A 23317-nucleotide genomic window follows, 5' to 3' on the forward strand; every position below is an offset into this window, starting at 1 on the left:
CACAGGTATGAATAGCTTGGTTCAAAAGATTGCGCAATTAAAACATTCCGATTTTTTTGCACAGTTTTGAGTGTGCGGATGCTGCTTTTTAAAATTCCATTTGATATAGTGAATAGTTTTGTTAGAATGACGTTGGAGAATGACGTCGGAGTTGTTTCTTTAACCCCACCCTGGTAACGACAGAAGCATTCCAGAGAAAACATGTTTTCATGCAAATGTAAAAGAGGATCTACCGGTGTTCAATATCACTGTTGACAGATATGATACGCACCACTGCGGCTATGAGAAAGTGGGTTGGTCTTCTCTGGCCGATAGGCAGAATAAACAGGTATCTATCTCTGTAGGGTCAAGGTCATTTTTACTGGAAAGTTACCTCCTTATCTTACATCATTAGGCCTACTTGATTGGAACTATGGAGCCCTCATTGACCTTAATGATGTTATGATGTTAGTCTGTTTGCAGAGAGATTTATTGAGTACTGTAACACAAAGACAACCTCTAGTGACTGGCTTACACTAGAGGTTCTCCGCATACAAACCAAACTTGGAAAGTCAGCCTTTCGTTATAATGCTCCTGCTGAAGATTAATGCACCTTTGTCCTTTGGGAGTTTTAGAAATGTAATTGCTGATCTGCCTGCAACAGCTTGCAATTGTTTTTAGTTTACCTTTATTCTGTACTTTATATATGTCTTTATATTTGATTAGGCCTATGTGTTATGTTTACCGTTCATTGTTAACTAGTGACTAACTTGTTGAATATTCTGTCTCGACGACATTGGAAATGAGGGTGACCTCAATTGTCCTTTTTCTCAAAGGTTCAGGTAAAGAGCTGGGTCCAGTAGACAAGCACCAGGGAATATGGTGTTCTACGAATACCAATAGGCCTACCTGTCACTTAGAATCTTTGGGCAAGAAAATAGGGAGACAACCTAGTTAATTTGCTCTTGAAATCTAATCAGCACTCATGGAATGTCTCTTGTCCAATCAAATTACTTTGTCCCTTTATGACGTTGGACCCAGTGTGCGCTCCGGCGCGCTCAGAGCGAATTTACGAACGCAGACATCGGCTTTTAGATCTAACTTTGGGGAACGTCGTGACTGTCTTGTCATCATGACACATGATCAAATTGACCTGCACAGAGCGCAACGGATAATACTACACAAATGTCAATAAACGGACATATTTAACGGCCATATTTAACATTTTAATTATCAATCAATCCAAAATACATTGAACTTATTTTCTATTGTCATTATTCATTTGTTTTTACATTTAATTATACAAGCGGTGTAGTGTTTTTTTTTGTTTTTGTTTTACAATGTCGGCCTTGCCAGTGACGACTTTGAGCAGCAATGTTTGCAGGAACAGTGCTATACAAATAAAAGTTATTATTATTATTATTATTATTATTATTACATAGTATCCACATTTTGCACCGAAGTAATTTAAATAAGGTCATTTTAAATTGGATTGAGGTGCCAAGCTTAAAAGATGAAAAAGGAGATTTAAAAATGTGTCATAACCCAATGGTCCCTATAGAAACCCATGCTAATGTATGTGTCTTTTTCTTTTCTTCTTCTTTAAAAAAAAAAAAGGTTTTTAGGACATTTCTGCTTTATTGGGATAGATACAGTAGAGATTGAAAGGAAGGATGGGTGAGAGAGAGGAGTGATGGGTCTTAAATATGGGTCTTAAAGAGACCTATTATTATTATTATTAATAATAATAATAATAATTATTATTATTATTATTATTAAAGAAACTTATATTTTACATATCTGCGTGCGTAAATTCGCTCTGAGAGCGCTGGAGCACACACTGGTTCAAAGGGACCAAGTCATTTGATTGGACAAGAGGCATTCCATGAGTGCTGATCAGCAGGGCCGGCCCTAGAACTTTTGTGACCCTAAGCGAGATCTCCCCTTGCCTCAGGGTCGCATTCCTGGGCAGTTTTGTTCCTCTCCATTTGCTCAATTTATAATGACAACCTGATCCACATTGATTCCTATGCAAATCAGAGACCCTATAAAAACAAAGATATTGATTCCAAAATATAATAATAACTATTACCCTTGCATTAAGATGGACTCATTTCAAGGCTAGAAACTGTAGAAACTATAGCTGTCCATCCTTTCACCACCATCCAACATCAGTCCTCAAAAAAATAAAATTATATATATATATATATATATATATACAGTATATATTTATTTTATGTGGTGGTGTGGTCCCCTCTAGTGGTGTGGCCCTAAGCGACCCCTAAGCGACCTCTCGTTTATGCTTGGGCCGGCCCTGATGATCAGATTTGCAGAGCGAATTTACGAACGTAGCGATAGTATCAACAGTGTCTAGTATCAACAGTGTCTAAATAGTATTAACAATCTGAATGAATAAGTGGAGTCTTTTTGTATCAGATATTATGTGGATATGAATGACTTTGTTGACAGGTGAAAAAGTAGTATACTTAAGTGTGTTAAAACTATACGTTATATTGACCAAAGTTATTCAAAGTATACTTTTGCTTTTTGTGCTTAATTTAAAGTATACTTAACATGTACTTTTTAAAAGTTTACTTCGAAATAGTTTAATTAAGTTCAACTTAAGTGTACTAAAAATAAATACACCTCGTTCCAAATTATTATGCAAATTATATTTTTCTCAGATTTTCCTAAATAGTCGATGCAAATGACAATCAGTATAATTTTCAAGTCATCAACCGTTAGAGTATAATTCAAATTTTATTGAACAAACCTCCCAATGATAACAGTATTTAAAAAAAAAAAAAAAAACTAAAAATGCACTGTTCCAAATTATTATGCACAACAGAGTTTCAAAACATTTTATAGGTTGTAAAGAACTAAAAATGGTAATTTTATGAATTTAGGGTTATCTATCCTGTGTTTCATAAATCTGAGTAACTGGGCACTGAGTCCAGTGACCGCTGAGAAAGATCAGCTGACGACAGGGGAAAGTCCTTGTGGCGGCATGGAGAGACAGCTGACGGGAGGGAATAGACCCCACTGGGACGGGCATGGGCTAGCTTCCCATGCTTGTAGTTTCCCATGTCTTTGACATGTTGGATTCACCCGCTATAGCTACGAAAAGACAACAAAAGAGAACACCCCTAGAGTCTGCGAGAGCGGGGGCGGAAGATGACTCATCGGCTGACTTTATGGTAACAGACCCTGGACCGGAAACGACTATGAGTATCGGGAGCACAGTGCAAGAGAGTGCCACAACAGTTGCCCCAGCTACAGCCACGTCAACGGGCCACGAACAGCAGATATGTCCCTGTGGTTGGAGGAAGAATACATCCTACCGGGGGTTGAGAATTCACCAAGGAAAGATGAAGTGTTTGACAGAGGAGAGACAGAGGCCTCGCGTTGGTTACTTTCTGCGAAAGGAATCGAATAAGTCGAATGAAGTACAGCAACTGGACGCAAACCATAGCTTGCAGTACATCAGTACCACTGTCGTGGAGGAAGCAAACACAGAGGGGATAACAACAGTGGTAGAACCGACCCAACCCCCTAGACCTGTAGCCGAAAAGAGACTAGCAGGGCATAGACTGCATGTGAAGTGGCCTGGTGCCGGGGATAAGAAGCTGTGGGAAACTATCAATACTGACCTGACCCTGTCTCTTGAGCAACTTAAAGGGACAGTGGAAAAGAAGTTGGAGAGAATGGGGGATATCATCTACCAGTATGGGGCAGAACGCTTTGGAGTGCAAGAAAGGAAAGGCGGGAAAGATGTTCCAACTGCACCCGTTTCCAGGAGGCAACAGGAGATCCAGCGCCTCGTCCTAGAAAGAAGACAACTTAGGAAACGGTGGAAAAAAGCCTCTGGAGTGGAAAGGGAAGGCATAAACGCACTTCAAGTCGACATCAAATCACGGCTGGCATCCCTCCGTAGAGCAGAGAACCTCCGGAAACGTAGAAGGAAGAAAGAACAAGCTAGAACACGGTTCTATAAGGATCCCTTCAAGTTCCTTAAAAGTATCTTCACAAAGGAAAAAAGTGGAGCTCTAAAAACAACAAAGACAGACCTGGAAAATCACCTGAAAGAAACACACTCTGACCCAAGGCGGCATGAACATCTGACCATTCCCTCTGATATACCACCAATCGACCCCCCTGAACACCACATGCTGATCAGCCCTCCAACCTGGAAAGAGGTGGAAAACACAGTGCGTCGAGCAAGAACGGCATCAGCCCCGGGGCCAAACGGAGTCCCATACAAGGTGTATAAGAACGCATCAGATGTCCTGAGGTTTCTCTGGAGGCTCATGAGAACAGCATGGCAGAAGAAGATAATACCTAAAGCGTGGCGCAGGGCAGGTGGAGTCCTCATCCCAAAGGAGAAGGATGCAGTCAACATCAGCCAATTCCGTCCAATCTCCCTGCTAAACGTTGAGGGCAAAATCTTCTTTAGTGTCATTGCACAGAGGATGGCCGAGTATCTGAGAAGAAACAAATACATCGACACATCTGTACAGAAAGCAGGAATATCAGGATTCTCGGGGTGCTCAGAACATTTCAGCATGATCTGGCACCAGATCCAAACGGCAAAGGTGGAGAGACGGGACATTCACGTCGTCTTTCTGGACCTTGCCAATGCCTTTGGCTCTGTGCCCCACGAACTCCTGTGGTCTGCCTTCGACTTCTTCCACATACCGGACACCATCACAGCCCTGGTTAAATCCTACTTCCAAGACATGCAGTTCTGCTTTACCACCTCTGACTTTACCACCTCTTGGCAGTGCCTGGAAGTAGGCATCATGGCGGGATGCACTATTTCACCCCTGACATTTGTGATGGCAATGGAAGTCATCATCCGAGCCTCAAAATGGGTTGTAGGCGGACAGCGAGTTGACTCTGGTCAGCGTCTCCCTCCGCTCAGAGCTTACATGGACGACATTACAACGTTGACCACCACCGTCCCATGCACCAGGAGGCTGCTCAGAAAACTGGAAGAGAACATCAGTTGGGCCCGTATGAAGATCAAACCATCCAAGTCACGAAGCATCTCAATTGTGAAGGGAGTGCTCTCTGACCTGAAATTCTTCATCGGCGATGATCCAATCCCAACAGTGTCTGAGCAACCTGTAAAAAGCCTTGGCAGGTGGTATGATGCAAGCCTGAAGGACAAAGACCAGGTTCTACAACTGCGCAAAGATATCAGCAGTGGCCTGCAGTCCATCGATAAAACACAGCTACCTGGAAAGTTAAAGGCTTGGTGCCTGCAGTTTGGACTCCTACCACGGATGCTGTGGCCCCTCGCAGTGTATGAGGTCCCAATCTCAACCGTAGAGAAGTTGGAAAGAGGAGTCACAGGCTACATCAAGAAATGGCTCGGAATTCCACGATGCCTTACCACCATAGGTCTCTACGGAGATAGCATCCTCAAGCTGCCCCTCACCAGTCTCACAGAGGAGTTCAAGTGTGCAAAAACAAGACTCCAGATGACACTGAATGAATCCAGAGATTTAGTGGTGAGCAACAACGCACCAACCTTGACAACCGGGCGCAAATGGACACCAGCCAAAGCGGTGGAGGAAGCAACAGCAGCCCTCAAACATGCTGATATTGTGGGGTATGTTCAGCAGGGAAGAGGAGGCTTCGGGCTAACAGCTGCTCGCCCTGCTTGGAGTAAGGCCACAGCACCAGAACGGAGGAAGATGGTGGTGGAGGAAGTACGCCATCAGGAGGAGGCTGGAAGATGGGCCAAGGCAGTCTCTCTTGCCAAGCAGGGACAGTGGACGCGATGGGACAGTGTGGAGAGGAGGAAGATTAGCTGGAAGGACATGTGGGCCATGGAAGCGAGGCAGTTGAGCTTTATTATCAGAGCTACATACGACATCCTTCCAACACCAGTTAACCTTGGCCAGTGGTATGGTGAAGACCCGGGGTGTGCCCTTTGTTCCACGCCAGCCACCCTCAGGCACATTCTTTCAGGGTGCAAAACTAGTCTCGCCCAAGGACGCTACACGTGGCGTCACAACCAAGTCCTGAAGATCTTTGCATCCACCCTGGAGGACAAACGAGCTGCCACCAACTCCCTACCGCCATCAGCATCCAACCACCAACAGGCAATTACCTTTGTCCGTGAGGGGGCAAAGGTTACCAGGAGCAGCTCGACACCATCTGAGCGAGGCCAGCTACGGTTGGCCCGCGACTGGAAGATGCTGACTGATATTGGACGACAGCTTGTGTTTCCTAAAGAGATCGCCATAACCACCCTGAGACCTGACTTGGTTCTCTGGTCCCCTTCTCTAAAAAAGGTGTACATCATCGAACTAACCGTACCCTGGGAGGACGCAGTGGATGAAGCTTACGAGCGGAAACATCTACGCTATGCTGAGCTCGCCGCCGAAGCACAACACCGCGGCTGGAACACTGAAGTCCGCCCAGTGGAGGTGGGGTGCAGAGGGTTTGTGGCAAGATCTACCACCAGATTGTTTACAGACCTGGGAATCAGAGGCCAAAGCCTGCGTTCAGCCGTCAAAGCTGCATCGGAAGCAGCCGAAAGAAGCAGCCAGTGGCTTTTTATGAGAAGGAAAGATCCCTGCTGGGCCCCGAAGTAGCCAACCAGAAGGTATGCGGTCAGCTTAGGCCTGACTCAGGGAAAAGGACGCCCCTGCCTTGCATAGTCTCATGAGTCTCATGAGTCTCATGACGAATTAGGATTGACGCAAGTTCGGGGCTGATCCCCCTGAGCTGGCCACCTCTGGCGAGGGTGTATAGTGTGATGGCCGAAACACCCCATGACCTGGAGGAACACTACTGACGATGCGTCCGAAATTAAACCTAACCCCAGCCCCCCCCCCCCCCCCGCATGAATCACTCACCATCAAGACGACACACACGCACACACACACACTCTCACGTACGTACCTGCACAAAGGAATTTACATCTTATCCTGTGTTTCATAAATCCTAGGAGGTCATTTTAGGAGGTCATATTTACTGAAATCAAAAGCTATTTCAAACAAAAACATCTTAACAGGTCAAGTTACATGTTAACATAGGACCCCTTCTTTGATATCACCTTCACAATTCTTGCATCCATTGAACTTGTGAGTTTTTGGACAGTTTCTGCTTGAATTTCTTTGCAGGATGCCAGAATAGCCTCCCAGAGCTGCTGTTTTGATGTGAACTGCCTCCCACCCTCATATATATTTTGCTTGAGGATGCTCCAAAGGTTCTCAATAGGGTTGAGGTCAGGGGAAGATGGGGGCCACACCATGAGTTTCTCTCCTTTTATGGCAGCCAATGACACAGAGGTATTCTTTGCAGCATGACAAGGACAAACAGACTGAAGCTCAGCTTCTACCCCAGGGCCATCCAGGCCCTGAACACAGCAAAGACCTAGGTTCTGGGCCCTGGACAGTCTGGACGGATTGATGGCAGCTGCTGGATTGAAAATCAGGTGTAGTGCTGAGGCACAAATGTGTACATTTCAAGCCTGCAAACTGCGACACTTTAAATGAATGTGCAATAACACTATGTGTTATTGCACATGTTATTGTAATATTATGACAACCCTAGGGTACATAAGGTTGTAGAGAATAGGAAATGTTAGAATAGGTATAGCATAGCATAGAGTACAGCACAGTGTTTTATTTGTACAGTATAGTATAGTGGATAGTGTACATAGACTTTATTTATGTAAACCAGCTCCTTTCCCTTCTTGTTTTTTTCAGTTTTTTTTCTTATTTTTTTCTTCTTTCCTAGCACCAGGGGAGCCCCCCCCCTCCCACATTTTGTTGTTTGGTACCTGTACTATATCAATGACAATAAAGACCATTCATTCATTCAAATATATTTATAATTGTGCTTTATTACAATTTAATTACAACTAAAATATACTCATTACAAAAATAGTAGTCCCAAAAAGTCACGCTTTAAGTTAACTAATCATGAACATACTTCAAGTATACTGATGATTAGTCTGACTGCAAGTACACAAAAGTATACTAAGATTTAATATACTTAAGTACATTTATTTTTCACCAGGGAGTGAATAACATCTTCCAGCCTTCTCTACTCTACTTGGCAACTATCTACAATACTTCACTGTTCAATAGTTTATTGGCTGGTTTCAAGACAATCCTAGAATCTTCTAGAACCTTTTGGATCTTCCACATGCAACAGGTCTCTCTCTCTCTCTCTCTCTCTCTCTCTCTCTGTCTCTCTCTCTCTCTCTCTGTCTCTCTCTCTCTCTCTCTCTCTCTCTCTCTCTCTCTCTCTCTCACACACACACACACACACTCATTGCTTCTCTTATTGCTCTCTCTTTCTCTCTCAGCAGTTCGCGTCATTTGTAGGTTCTGCAGAAATCCTCTATTGCTTCTTTTCCACCAAAGCAATTTAAGGGTGAGGTCGAGAACTAAGTGGTCCACTTGGCTGGTCTAGAACCAAGAACCGCTTACGTCAGGGGCTGGGAGCGGGATTATGTGATGCTAGGTAGCTACCGATATCGACCTAGCAAGCTAGCTTACAACAAAGGCTAAAATGAACATCTTTACGTTAGGTGTTAATAATAATTAAAATGTGTTCTTGAATGTAATCTCCATCCATAACGATTGCGACAAGTAGCACAAACACGTTGGACCAGGCCTAGATGTAATGACCTGGCTCTCTAGGCTGTGGAAAAGCAAACCGGAAAAGCAAGTTGAGCCAAATGCGAACCGGCACTGGCACCAGCCCAGAACTAGAACTAGGTTTGCGTTGGTGGAAAAGTGGTGATAGGGATCACCTCTATCATGCAAAATGACTGATCAGGTATTACAAATTAACATGCTATACCAAACCCTGTCCTCCCTAGATCTGGAGCTGCTTTGCTCTATCTCTCCCTCTCCCTGTCATTTTATAATTTTGCCATTTAGCAGACGCTTTTAATCCAAAGCGATTTACAATTACGAATTAAGGCTAAGTGCCTTACTCAAGGGCACACTAGTAGTGGTGTGGTTTCAGGCGGGATTTGAACTCACAACCTTCCAAACACAAGTCCAACTCACTATCCACTACTAGACCACCACTACCCCCTGTCTCACTGGCTAGATTCAGGGAACTGCAAGATGTATCCCCCCCTGTGTGAGGCTATGGCATCAGCTGTAGCGCCTGTTAGGAATAATGGATTCAGATGTGATGTGTGGAGATGAGATCAAATCACCTGTGTTTGTCAATCATATATTACAATGTGCACAAGGGAGACATACAGCATATTACAGCAAAGCAGGAAGGATCTATGAGAGGTCAAACACCGGTCCTCAGTTTTAAGCTAAACTACAAGCAGTGGAAAAGTACCAGACAGCAAATCGAATGACCTCCCTCAGCCCCCCCCCCCCTGCTCTCTTATCATATGGGCAGCAGGTGCTGGGTATGGAAATAATAATCTTCATCATCATAGCTCCATGTCTACTAATGTTATCTATCGAACGTTACATGTTCTAAGGCTGATTTGTGCATGATAGTCCTGCATTCTGACATATTTCCATGTCGCATTTCCCCCCTTTGTTGTCATAATATGACACCCGAAATGTAACTAAAGTTCAGCCGCTTAGCCCTGTTGTTACCGGTCCTCTAATATCAGTGCAGACTGGCAGGGAAGGAGCAGGGTTTCTATCCTACAGAGCACCACTATTCTTTTTTAAGTTATTTTTTTTCCGGAGTGGGGCAGTCCCACTCATATTTTTTTTCATTTTTATTGACAGTTACAGTGAAGATTTAGACAGGAAGGATGGGTGAGAGAGAGAGGAGGGATGACATGCAGGATATGTCCCCGGCCGGAATCATGGTCAGCGCTTAACCCGCTACGCCACCTAAGCGCCCCAGAGCACCACTATTCTGTCATGAACTGGTCTGGTAATGAAGCAATGTTCTTTTTTATTTGATGACTTGTTTGATCGATTGATAGGATGAAATTTTACTTGTGAATGAATTGTGAGCGTTGATACTTTTCTATGATACTGCTGAGGACGTATCAGGGTTGTGAAGGGTTGTCCCATTTCATAAAGGAAGATTCCAACCACTACGCTTTGTGGCTGTGTTCGGCGGCTTTGGCTCCAAAACGAGCCGGAGGGGTAGAAAAGAGAAATGGGATCGGCCCAAAGTGGCTTCGAAAATATTCGCACCCCTCCGCTTTTTCCACATTTTGTTGTGTTAATAATGAAAAATGTAATGTATAACTTAAGGAACACACACACACACACACACACACACATAAACATAGCTAGCACTAGACTTATATCTATCCATAACGAATACATTTCAGATGGTTCTTGAAGAAGTGAAGACCCAGTTTGAATTCGCCATCATCCTTCTTCTGAGTACGGAAGGTAGAGTACAGCTTGTTTCCTGGTTGTAAGCCCTGATGTGCGATGTTGACATGACTACAGGTGGCCACCAGGAGGCTGCCCAGGCCGTCCATGAAGAACTCTGAAACAGAGGGAGGGAGGGATGAGGAGAAAGAAGAAGGATGGATGAGTATACTGTAGCGATAATTCCCAATGACTGAATAATACCTGAAGCATTCGTAATGGGGTTAAAACAACAACATGTTCAGGGTCATCCCAAAACAATGTCTATAAAGGCACAACGGAGAGCATCCTGACATGTTGTATCACTGCCTGGTACGGGAACTGCACTACCCCAAACCGCAAAGCGCTGCAAAGGGTAGTGCAGACAGCTGAGGAGATCAACGGTTGAGAGCTTCCCTCCATTCAGGACACCTACAGTGACCAGTGTGTCAGAAAGGCCCTCAGGATTATCAAGGACCCCTTTATTCTATTATTGTGATGTTGTGTACTGCTGCAATGCCAATGTTGAAGGACCTAAGCCAAAGACTTTTATTCTTGTGTACCTGTACATTAAATGTAATAAAAAAAAAAAAAAACAGATTCCGATTCTGATTGCTACATCCATATATTTGAATTTTGAAATTGATACTGCTGTTTCAATCCCAGATTGCCCATTTCATAAAACCTTGGTGACTTTAAATAAACCGTTGGGAAGAGAGTGCAACTAAATTAGATGATTTGTGTGGACCCCAGGAAGAGCAGACCCAGCTGTTGCTTATGTAATAGATAATGAGGATAAACAAATAAAAATAATAATGACCAAACCCACCCGAGTGTGCCACTCTCTTCAGCAGGGGGTCGAAGCCAACTCTCCTTATAGCGTCTGTGCGAGCCAGGAGGAAGTTGACCACGCCGTCGGTGAAAGAGCATTGTGGGAAACCAGGAAGGCTTTGGTATTTGACGTTCGGCTTCCTGTTCAGACAGCCGCCATCTTCCCTGTCGCCTTCCTCGTAGACCAGGGAGAAGTGGAAGGTGTTGCCGCCCACGGACGCGCCCACCTGCTCACACACAGAGAGAGGTAACAGATTGAGTTGGTGAAAAGGCCAATGCTTGCAAGACAGACTGGGTTTGAATTTGGGTTAGTTTCTTTGTTATGATATTGTAGTAGAAACCATTAGCATTTTTGGTGAAAACAATATAATAAGTGTCTCATGTTTGTTTGTTTTAAGCACCAGTAAGACCAGTAACACCGGTCAAGACCATTAAAGACCAGTAGAGTCCAGTAAAGACCAGTTTTTCTCACCACGTCCAGTTCAGGCATCGCCTCCATCACCTCCACCAGACTCTCGATCTTGGTCTGCGCTGTAAACAGGAAGTCATCATCCACCCACAGCAGGTATTTTGTGGTTACCTGGGAGACTCCCAGGTTCCTTCCAGCGAACCAGCCCTGAAGACAACAGAGCCACCAGGAAACAGTTTATATAATTGTTAATAAATAGCAACTGTCATGGTTAGGGAATATTGCACTACGGTCATATATTTAGGTGCACGCACCGGAAAGGGAATTGGATAGACCACTGTTCTAATGTTTACACCTGCATTCGCCCTGCTCAGGACTTGTTTGATTATTGTCATTTTGCAGAGTCACTTCATTAAAAGCAAATGAACAAATGGAATATTGTTCTTATTTAATGGTGGTCAACATCCACCTGAAAATTTATTTATGCTTATATATGTTATTGGCCCAAAACTCAATGTAGACATGTAGGCTTACACAGTTTTGAAAAGTTGAATACTGTTTCAAGTTGATTTAGTTTTAAATTGTATTATCACCAGGGTCTCAACACAATACATGAAGAAGAAATTTGGTCAAGCAACTTAGAATACGAATACTACTAATAATTATGATTATTAGGGGTCTAAGATGTGACCACTACCCCCAAATGTAATACTACCCCCATTGCCCTGGGGGTGCTACAACAAGTGTTAGAAATGGCCAACTTTGAAAGGCTATATATCCCACATCCGATGACAAACAAGAAACTACATTACTGTGGTTTGTACCTGTGCCGGGGGCATGATGTACTGCTCTATATTGGATCCGTTGACTTTCTGAGGCTTCAGGCTGTCGTCAGCGATGATGATCTTCATGAGTGGGTAGAAGGTCCTGATGCTGCTGATGAGGCGTTGGAGCTCGCTGTACCGCAGGAACGTCTTGGTCACGATGGTCACCTGGGAGTTGACGTCTACAGGGACAGATTATCACTCTGGTTAGATGCTGTAGTGACGTCTACAGGGACAGATTATCACTCTGGTTAGACGCTGTAGTGATGTCTACAGGGACAGATTATCACTCTGGTTAGATGCTGTAGTGATGTCTACAGGGACAGATTATCACTCTGGTTAGATGCTGTAGTGATGTCTACAGGGACAGATTATCACTCTGGTTAGACGCTGTAGTGGTGTCTACAGGGACAGATTATCACTCTGGTTAGACGCTGTAGTGATGTCTACAGGGACAGATTATCACTCTGGTTAGACGCTGTAGTGATGTCTACAGGGACAGATTATCACACTGGTTAGATGCTGTAGTGACGTCTACAGGGACAGATTATCACTCTGGTTAGATGCTGTAGTGATGTCTACAGGGACAGATTATCACTCTGGTTAGATGCTGTAGTGACGTCTACAGGGACAGATTATCACTCTGGTTAGATGCTGTAGTGATGTCTACAGGGACAGATTATCACTCTGGTTAGACGCTGTAGTGATGTCTACAGGGACAGATTATCACTCTGGTTAGACGCTGTAGTGATGTCTACAGAGACAGATTATCACTCTGGTTAGACGCTGTAGTGATGTCTACAGGGACAGATTATCACTCTGGTTAGATGCTGTAGTGATGTCTACAGGGACAGATTATCTCTTTGGTTAGACGCTGTAGTGATGTCTACAGGGACAGATTATCTCTTTGGTTAGACGCTGTAGTGACGCATCAGATTGAGGTGGATTTAAAGGTAGATATTTTGCCAATGGTTTGTTCTGTCCTGTGTTTCCTTCAACAGTTGTGGTCAATCAATCCTATCATGTGGTAACAGTTTATAATAAGGATACAGGTGTGTTGAAATTGTTGTTGTAACTGTCTAGGAATCATTTTGTCTTTAATAAAAAAGGCTGTCAGTAATCCTATATTTGTGTTAATTAACTTTTATATTAAATTAAATTATTATTAACATTGCACACTGGGCTCTTGGTAAAAGTAGTCACACCAAGATACAAAGACTGAAACAAAGTGAACGGGGACCTGTCTAGTCACACTGTGATTGAAAAACACTGCATCAATAGTTTGCAAATTCAGCTATGATACTGTATTTAAGCGGGTCATTTAGTGTTATGAGATACGCTCATACGCTTAGAGTATGAATATGATTCAGAGTTCAGTGGGGCAGATGGGAGATGATAATATGGAGGCTCAGGCTGTGGCACATGGGGTTAAACGTCAATGACACCTTGAGAATAATTGGGAAACATCTGACGGAAGAGTGTGGTCATTGCCAACAGAGGGAGACAGTTGTGTTGTTCACTTGTAGAAGATATCACAGGGAGAGAGACTATCTTGAGGGGGCAGTTCCTCTTGATTAAACTGTCAGGGGATGTGGTATTTCATTGTGTTTTTGCTTTCTTATAGGTACAGGTCCTCGTGTACCAGGCGGCAAAGTCGCACTACCCGGTGACGGTTTTACACTGTCCTGGCACCCCACTGGTGGAACGAGCTTCCCACAGCTGTCAGGATGTAGTCACTCCCTATCTTCCGCCATAAACTGAAGACCCATCTCTTCAGGCTACACCTTAACTGTTCCTCCTGAGACCTCTCCATCCCTCTAATACACCCTCTGTACAGTTGTTCTATTGTAAATAATAAAAATAAATTCTAGCATTATGACTGCCAATGGCCCCAGGCCCAAGCATAGATTACTGTTTCTTGCGATGACAGATGATTCTCTTACTTAGACAAACTTAGACTTTGTTGGAAGTCGCTTTGGATAAAGGCGTCTGCTAAGTGTCAAAAATGTAAATATAAAGGGACTCACAGACAGATACAAAGGGAAATTGAGTGGGGGACATTGAGTGGGGACATATCTAGGACACACTGTGATGGAAAAACACTGCATCAATAGTTTGCAAGTTCAGCTAAGACACTGTGTTTAAGTTCAGCTAAGACACTGTATTAAGACACTGTATTTAAGTTCAGATAAGACACTGTATTTAAGTTCAGATAAGACACTGTATTTAAGTGTGTCAGTTATGACTGTAGAGAGGAGGGGGTGACAGGATGTCACAACACAACATTCCGTGGTCTCTGGTTAACAATGTTTAATGGCAACCTGATTCACTTGTCCTCAATGTATGTGAAACAGGAAGCTTCATGGTTAGCTTCTGAGACATCTCTCACATATCTCTGTGGTCAGTGTTGTCTGGTTCACATTGATGGAAAAACACTACATCCTTGTTAGCAGTTCAGCTAAGACACTGTAAGTCAGTTAGTGATATGATTGTAGAGAATATAAAATAATATGTGTAGGTTCTGGCTGGTAGCCTAGCAACAGTTCCTCAATAAACAAGCCACAGAGTAACGTTAGCCTTAAAACCTTGTCCATGATTCTCGTTCTTTCAGGTGGGTTAAACAAACTCTATAAACGCCATAATACTGTTAGTTCAAATAACATATTAATGAAGAAGTCCATGTCATGTTGTGTCAATATAAACATGTTCTAATATGTTATTTTAGTGAAAAACCCGACATAACGTCACCCGTGATTGTGAAGCTAATGCTAACAAACTAAAATTGCTAAAATTGACTATTGCACAGTTGATTTGAAAAGAAAATCCCAATAATTATTTTTGGCTCGACTGGGTGGGTTCTAGCATTATGACTGCCTAGCATAGATTACTTTTTCTTATGAAGACTTACTAAGACAAATTTAAATTGGTTGGACGTCGCTTTGGATAAAGGCGTCTGCTAAATGCCAAAAATGTAAATGTAAATGGGAATGGTTATCATTGTCAGGGAGTTTGTCAGGATCAACAGAAACATTTAGAAATTGTCTCAGTTTATAGTGACTGTCTGATTAACACAGTGTACAAGCAGGCGCTCCAGGACTGCTTAGCAATGGACCCCTGTTAGCATGCTCTAAATCACTTTAAATTCTCAAAGTGTGGTCCGCGGACCACTGGTGGTCCGCCAGTGGTCCGCGGACCGCCAGTGCCCCTTAGTGGTCCGCGACGGCCGTGAGTAAATTGTGATAATTTTACAGTAGCCTAATATATTAACGAGCCTACAGGCAAGATCATGGAGCAGTGGTTTATAGGCTACATGGCAGCGGATTTGACTGAAACGGCGATGATCTGATATCGTTTGCACGTCACGGCTGAACGACTCCGCCGAATTCGTGAGCTGAGACGGTGACGAGACGATAACGCTGGGAGGGTGTTTCCGTATGCAGAATCCTCATTTATATTAACCCAACGACATCCACTAGTAAAACCATCTACCTTCTCCCATGTCATACAAAACAGGAACCGTTGGTCGCTGGATGACTATGGGGAAGACTGCCTCCTGCTGTTCATATGTGAAGTGAGCTGGGGAGAGAAGAGAGGAGAGGAGAGATGAGAAGTCTAATCATGTACAGAAGGATATATTTGCGGGGTAGTGGTGGTCTAGTGGATAGTGAGTTGGACTTGTGATCGGAAGGTTGTGAGTTCAAATCCCGCCTGAAACCACACCACTACTAGTGTGCCCTTGAGTAAGGCACTTAGCCCTCAGTTACTCCAGGGGGAATGTCCCTGTAATTCGTAATTGTAAATCGCTTTGGATTAAAAGCGTCTGCTAAATGGCAAAGTTATTAAGTTATTATTTATATATTTTAAGTACATTCAAACAGGCCCCTGGTTTCTTCTGACATTTACATTCATTTAGCAGATGCTCTTATCCAGAGTGACTAAAACAACAAAGTGCATTTGTGACAGCAGCTGGTGAAAGAGGGAACAAGTCGGCCACCGACTAAATGTTCATCCTTGTTCCTGCTTTCACCAGCCGCTGTCACATGTGTCTAGAGGAAGTGAAACAACTACATATCACAATCATCACCAGTATGACCTTCTATAGGGAGAGAGGCCAGGAGCAGACTCGTGGTCCAGGTCTAACACAGGTTTCTAACCCAGGTCTAACTTAGTTCTAACTCAGGTCTAACCCAGGTCTAACTTAGTTCTAACTCAGGTCTAACCCAGGTCTTACCCAGGTCTAACTTAGTTCTAACTCAGATCTAACCCAGGTCTAACCCAGGTCTTACCCAGGTCTTACCCAGTTCCAACCCAGGTCTTACCCAGGTCTAACCCAGTTCTAACCCAGGTCTTACCCAGGTCTCCAGTGTGTACGCGGTACACAGTGCTGGTGTAGGTGAGTCGTTCCAGGAGGTTGTTGAGGTCAGCGAGGCTGGGGGACTGGAGAGTGATCCGACCCTGACCCTGACCCTCCACCTGGCCAGGCTCAGGGGCCTCTACAGCCAGGACACCGCAGGACACACGAACACTCACCTGCAGGTACAGAACAGGGCTCACACCATTGACCGCTTACAGACAGATACAAAAGGGAAATTGAGTGGGGGACATTGAGTGGGGACATATCTAGGACACACTGTGATGGAAAAACACTGCATCAATAGTTTGCAAGTTCAGCTAAGACACTGTGTTTAAGTTCAGCTAAGACACTGTATTAAGACACTGTATTTAAGTTCAGATAAGACACTGTATTTAAGTTCAGATAAGACACTGTATTTAAGTTCAGATAAGACACTGTATTTAAGTTCAGATAAGACACTGTATTTAAGTGTGTCAGTTATGACTGTAGAGAGGAGGGGGTGACAGGATGTCACAACACAACATTCCGTGGTCTCTGATTAACAATGTTTAATGGCAACCTGATTCACTTGTCCTCAATGTATGTGAAACAGGAAGCTTCATGGTTAGCTTCTGAGACATCTCTCACATATCTCTGTGGTCAGTGTTGTCTGGTTCACATTGATGGAAAAACACTACATCCTTGTTAGCAGTTCAGCTAACACACTGTAAGTCAGTTAGTGATATGATTGTAGAGAATATAAAAGAATATGTGTAGGTTCTGGCTGGTAGCCTAGCAACAGTTCCTCAATAAACAAGCCACAGAGTAACGTTAGCCTTAAAACCTTGTCCATGATTCTCGTTCTTTCAGGTGGGTTAAACAAACTCTATAAACGCCATAATACTGTTAGTTCAAAAAACATATTAATGAAGAAGTCCATGTCATGTTGTGTCAATGTAAACATGTTCTAATATGTTATTTTAGTGAAAAACCCGACATAACGTCACTCAGCTAATGCTAACAAACTAAAATTGCTAAAATTGACTATTGCACAGTTGATTTGAAAAGAAAATCCCAATAATTATTTTTGGCTCGACTGGGTGGGTTCTAGCATTATGACTGCCTAGCATAGATTACTTTTTCTTATGAAGACTTACTTAGACAAATTTAAATGTGTTGGACGTCGCTTTGGATAAAGGCGTCTGCTAAATGCCAAAAATGTAAATGGGAATGGTTATCATTGCCACAATCCATTCCCTGGATGAGACCCACCAAACATACATTCTACACCCATTCACTCATGGCATACACTACTGACTCTTATCCATATTCATATACATATGTTATTTAGTTTATTTTGGCTTATTTACTTAAATAAAACTTTAGTTGTATAATTTAAACACATGTGTGGACTCCCTTATTTGTCACCACCTTCGGGTGTGTAACAAATTAGGGGCTCATCCTTTTGTTTTGGACCTTTTGTTTGGTTGGCTTGGTTTGTTGATTTATTCTTACTTTGTTCTCCTCTGTTTGTTTTGTTGGAGTTTGGTTGTGGAAGAGTAGCTTGTTTGTCCCCAGATTTCCTTTAGGTTTAAGGTTGTTTGGTTGGTTTAGTTATAAGTCAAGTATTGTGTGGTTGAGGTTTTTGGGCTGCGATACTTTGTTGGGATGGTACTTTGTAGGAACCGTTAATCCCCTGTTAGGTGTAGATGGCTTGTTCCCAATAGGGGAATTTGTCTTTTGGGTGATTTAGTGTGGCTGCAACCGTGGGTAGAGCATTTGTCTCAGGGGCACATCCATGGTCCAGGAGGGGGCGCTGTTTTGCAGGGTTCTCTTCTGCCCACTGGGTTTTAGTGCATAAATACCTCCCACCAGTAGCGGCACGAAGACTAGGGTTTGAGTTAGTTAGTTTCCTTTTAAGTTAGGGCTGGGGAGGTTCCAGTTAAAGTGGGCTGTCTGTCCTATACTTAGTTATCGCAGTTTGATGGTCTCAGCGTTAGGGGTTTGTGATTTTATTTTTTTCTTTGGTTGCATAGGGTACTATGGCCTCAATTATAGAGGTGTTTGTTGACTCCCCATCAGTAGCACTATTAGACAGGTGTACTAAGGACCAGTTGCTGTCTATTGCTGAGCATTCTAAGATTGAGATTCGTAGTAAGAGACTAAAGGAAGATGTCATGTCCAGTTTAAGGTCTGGGTTGGTAGTGGGAGGTATTCTCAAACCAACTGAGGGAGTTCAGTCTGGTGTGTTCGAACATTTAACGTTTGAACAACAAAAGGAGCTTTTGATTTTGAAGCAGACACAAGAGTTGGAGCTTGAAAAAATAAAGCAGACAAGAGTTGGAGCTTGAAAAAATCAAACAAAGGACTGAGCTTGCTAAAGTAGATTTAGAACATGTGAAACTACGTCTGATCAGTGAGGGTAGGCTGCCCAGGTCATCTAATATGGATGATGGGGTTGACCTGTTGGGGGCAGCTACATCGATTGATTTAACAAGATAGTTTCCACCATTTAGTGAAAAGGACCCAGATACGTTCTTTTTATTATTTGAGCGTTTGGCGGACGTTAGAAACTGGCCTAATGAGGATCGTGCAGTAATGCTACAGTGTGTGTTTACCGGTAAAGCCCAGAAGGCGTACTCTGCGTTGGGTCCCGCTGATTGTAAATGTTACGAACGTCAGCGGTGCTTAGAGCCTATGAGCTTGTACCGGAAGCGTATCGACAGTGGTTCCGAACATGGGAAAAGGGAGATAATCCGTCTCATGTGGAGTTTGCACGTGATCTGGTTACACCGTTTACCCGTTGGTGTTCGGCACCTAGGGTGGAAACATTTGATCAACTGTGTGACCTGATGATATTGGAACAATAAAAAAATAAAAAAATATTCTACTTGAACAATTTCGATCTTTGTCGCCGGATGAGATTGGTGTCTATGTCGATGGTTTTCGACGCAGGTTGTTTGTGGCCGTAGGATGTGTACAAGATAAGACGCTGTGTACTACGAAGCCCTAGTTTCTGTAAATGTTGTGTGTTTTTTTTATTTGCCTGCCTTTTCTTTTTCTTCTAATTAGTTTTTGTACTCTCTTAAATTGCTCTTAGGGTCCGAGGTTGCTGAGAGTGGGAGTGGGGACTCTCATAAATGGCTCCTGGGGTCCGAGGTTGCTGAGAGTGGAAGCAGGGGAGTGAGGAGAAGGAGTAGGTGGGGGGTTTAGACATAGCGTTATTGGTGGGTTTTGAGTTTACTTATTGTGGGGGTTGGGGACAAAGTGTATTTGGTTATTATAGTGGTGAACCATGTTTTTTAGGGGGGGGGGGGGGGGGGGGGTGACACCTCCCACTCTGCCTGCACATTGGCTGTTGCTGGTTCCTGTGGGAGCCTGGGCAGAGTGGGTGGGTCGTCAGGCTACGTGGGGTCACCTGGGTTTGGGGAGCTGAGGAGGTGTATATAAGATGGGTGTGTCCTCAGCTCTCGCTCTTCCTTCCTTTTGCTTTGGTTCCGTTAGGGTTGTTTGTAAGGTCTCAGGGTACCAGGTTTTGGGGCCTTTCAGTTTTACACTACATACATCCATACACCTCTTACACATACAACATACATTCTACACCCATTCACTCATGGCATACACTACTGACTCTTATCCATATTCATATACATATGTTATTTTGTTTATTTTGGCTTATTTACTCAAATAAAACTTTAATTGTATCATTTAAACACATGTGTGGACTCCCTTATTTGTCACCACCTTCGGGTGTGTAACAGACATCTTATATTCCCTGGATGAGACCCACCATAGACATCTTATACTTCCTGGGTGAGACCCACCATAGACATCTTATATTCCCTGGGTGAGACCCACCATAGACATCTTATACTTCCTGGATGAGACCCACCATAGACATCTTATATTCCCTGGATGAGACCGACCATAGACATCTTATATTCCCTGGATGAGACCCACCATAGACATCTTATATTCCCTGGATGAGACCCACCATAGACATCTTATATTCCCTGGATGAGACCCACCATAGACATATTATACTTCCTGGATGAGACCCACCATAGACATCTTATACTTCCTGGATGAGACCCACCATAGACAGTAATAGTGAAGCACTGTACTATAAGGGTCAATCATAATATAATGATTGAGTTGCAGAACTTAACATGAATAAACAGGTTTGGATGTTACTGCAGCCATCCTTATGGGACATTTGATAGTGATTCTTGCTGCACATAGACATCATTTCAGTAAAAGCATGTATTGATCATTCATTCATTCAGTGTATTTTCAGTATCCATGTTGAAAAACCTTTACTGAAAAAAGGTTATAAGTTTCCGAACCATCACCAACTAATGTTTTGTTTTTACACACGGTAGCGACGAAGACCATTGAAGCCCCTTATTATATCAAAGAGTTTCCAACTAACCTGGTAATTTGTTGTTGTTGTTGTTGTTGTTGCATGCAGAGCTAAACCTGAAATTATGTTGTTGAAAATAAAGTTATCTGAATAACAAGTATATTAATTTCCTAAATGCCATTGGTAGCATTAGTTTAGGAAGGACGGCTATACACAAACAACGTATGCACATACAGTAATGTTAACTAGTAGTGTGTGTGTGTGTGTGTGTGTGTGTGTGTGTGTGTGTGTGTGTGTGTGTGTGTCTGACCTGGTATGAGGCTCTTCTGGAGAGGGACCACAGTGAATCCCTGGATGGGGTACTGTAAAGGGGAGTTAGACGGAGCGAAGAGCAGCCTGTTCAGACTGGACTTGGTCCTACAAGAGACAGACATGATATATTTGGTAGATTTGAATTCAAATATTTGTACGCATGCACTCACACACATGCCTAACCATACAAGCCTCAAAAGGAGGCATAGAGGACGAGGGCTCTGCACAGCCAAAAGGCTCCTGTGACTGTAAACACTCTGAGAGACGACAGAGAGGGAGTCTGGGTACTGTCAATAACACACACATACACACACATACACACACACACACACACACACACACACGCACACGCACACGCACACACACGCACACACGCACACCATAATAAATGCCATCCTGCCCTCATAACAAGTCTCTACAGTTAGAGACAGGAATGTTCTGTGACACTATAAATGCCATCTCTCCCACCTGAGGAGGTGTTTCCTGTACTCCTCTGCTCTCCGTTGGACGAGGTCCTCATACTGGTCTTTGGGAAGGTGATCTCTCAGTATGTACGAGCCTGCTGGACAGGAGCACGGGGACGGTGGTGTGGAGCTGGTGGATAGCATGGCGCTGGAAATACACAGGAATGAGCTAAACAGCATGACATACAGTGCCCTACACAAGTATTGGAAAGAGGAAGATTGTTTTTAGCTCTATATACAACAAAAACAATAGATTAAATAAAAAATTGGGTAGGACTTTCAGACACTGTCCTAAATTGGTTTAGATCCTACCTACAGGACAGAAACTACTATGTCTCCATTGGCAACTTTGTAATCTGACCAAATTATGACATGTGGAGTTCCCCAAGGATCAATCCTTTGCCTCCTTCTATTCAATCTGTACACTTCCATTAGGACACCTCTGAAAAAAGAACAAAACTGTCTACCACAACTATGCGGAAAATACTCAAATCTAGCCCTCTCACCTAATGACTATCATCCCATCGACAATCTCTGTAAATGCATTGAACAAATAAACGGTTGGATGAGAAATCATTTCCTCCAACTAAACAACTCCCTGATTCTCTCTCTCTTCAGATTAAAAAACGGTCAGAAATCTTAGTGTAATTCTAGACTCCGATCTAAACTTCAACAGCCACATAAATCAATAAATAAATCAGCCTACTATCAACAAATATATATTTAAAACTAGACTAAAAACCTCCATGCTTTGCAGCAGTTATGAAAGAACCCCAGCACTTTATTTATGCTTATTAAATCTGTTATCTTATTTATTTTATTTATTTTCTACTTATTCTCCTCTTGTACTTATTTATGCTTTATGTAAAGCACTTTCAATTGCCTCTGTTGTATGAAATGTGCTATACTAATAATAAGCCTTGCCTTGCCTACCTGAGAGGATGAGTGACTGGTGTGTCCTCCTCTGACTTGCTCCGGTGGAACATCTGACTTGGGTAAGACATCCAGTAGTACATCATCCCCAGTAGTGAGAGAAGACACAGGAGAAGGGCCACCGGGCTGCTGATTCGTGCCATCTGTTGGGAACGAAAGCAATGCAACAGGTTTCAGCAAACTTCTTAAATGATTACTGTAACGCTGTAGACTTAAAGTCAGATACACTCTAAGGACACGGTTTCTTTGCTCAACCCTTTATGTATTAAGCATTCTTCATTCATTCCTCATTAACTGTGTTACGTCCGTAGTATGTTTGTGTGTGTTCTGTTTGTTTCTTGTGTTTCTTGCAGGTGATTGTCCTTCCTCCCTGCCTATAGCCATGGTGACGGCCTGATTGGGCACACCTGTGCTCAATCCTCAATCAAGTGGAGGTGGAAGATAAAAGGCTGGGAGAGACACTCAGATGGTGCCAGTGGACCATTCCACAATTTGAGAGTTGTGTGTGCGGTCAAAACGTTAAGTCTGTTACTGTGTGTTTTGCTAT

The 23317-nt window shown here is 43.2% G+C and overlaps 1 protein-coding gene across 1 annotated transcript; it reads right to left on the reverse strand.

The window, feature by feature from the left end:
• Nucleotides 1-10252: 10252 nt before the first annotated feature.
• Nucleotides 10253-22913, reverse strand: LOC308150754 (beta-1,4 N-acetylgalactosaminyltransferase 2-like; the record flags this gene model as incomplete). The annotated part of the gene is made up of 9 exons (XM_080523551.1): nt 10253-10440; nt 11131-11359; nt 11605-11748; nt 12366-12547; nt 15855-15941; nt 16718-16930; nt 21372-21478; nt 21842-21985; nt 22771-22913. 9 exons carry the CDS (start codon nt 22911-22913, stop codon nt 10253-10255), a joined length of 1437 nt encoding a protein of 478 aa, XP_080379677.1.
• Between the last annotated feature and the right edge of the window lie 404 nt (nt 22914-23317).

Source organism: Nansenia antarctica (assembly GCF_963989245.1).
Source record: "Nansenia antarctica genome assembly, chromosome: 2".
Lineage (NCBI taxonomy): Eukaryota > Metazoa > Chordata > Actinopteri > Argentiniformes > Microstomatidae > Nansenia > Nansenia antarctica.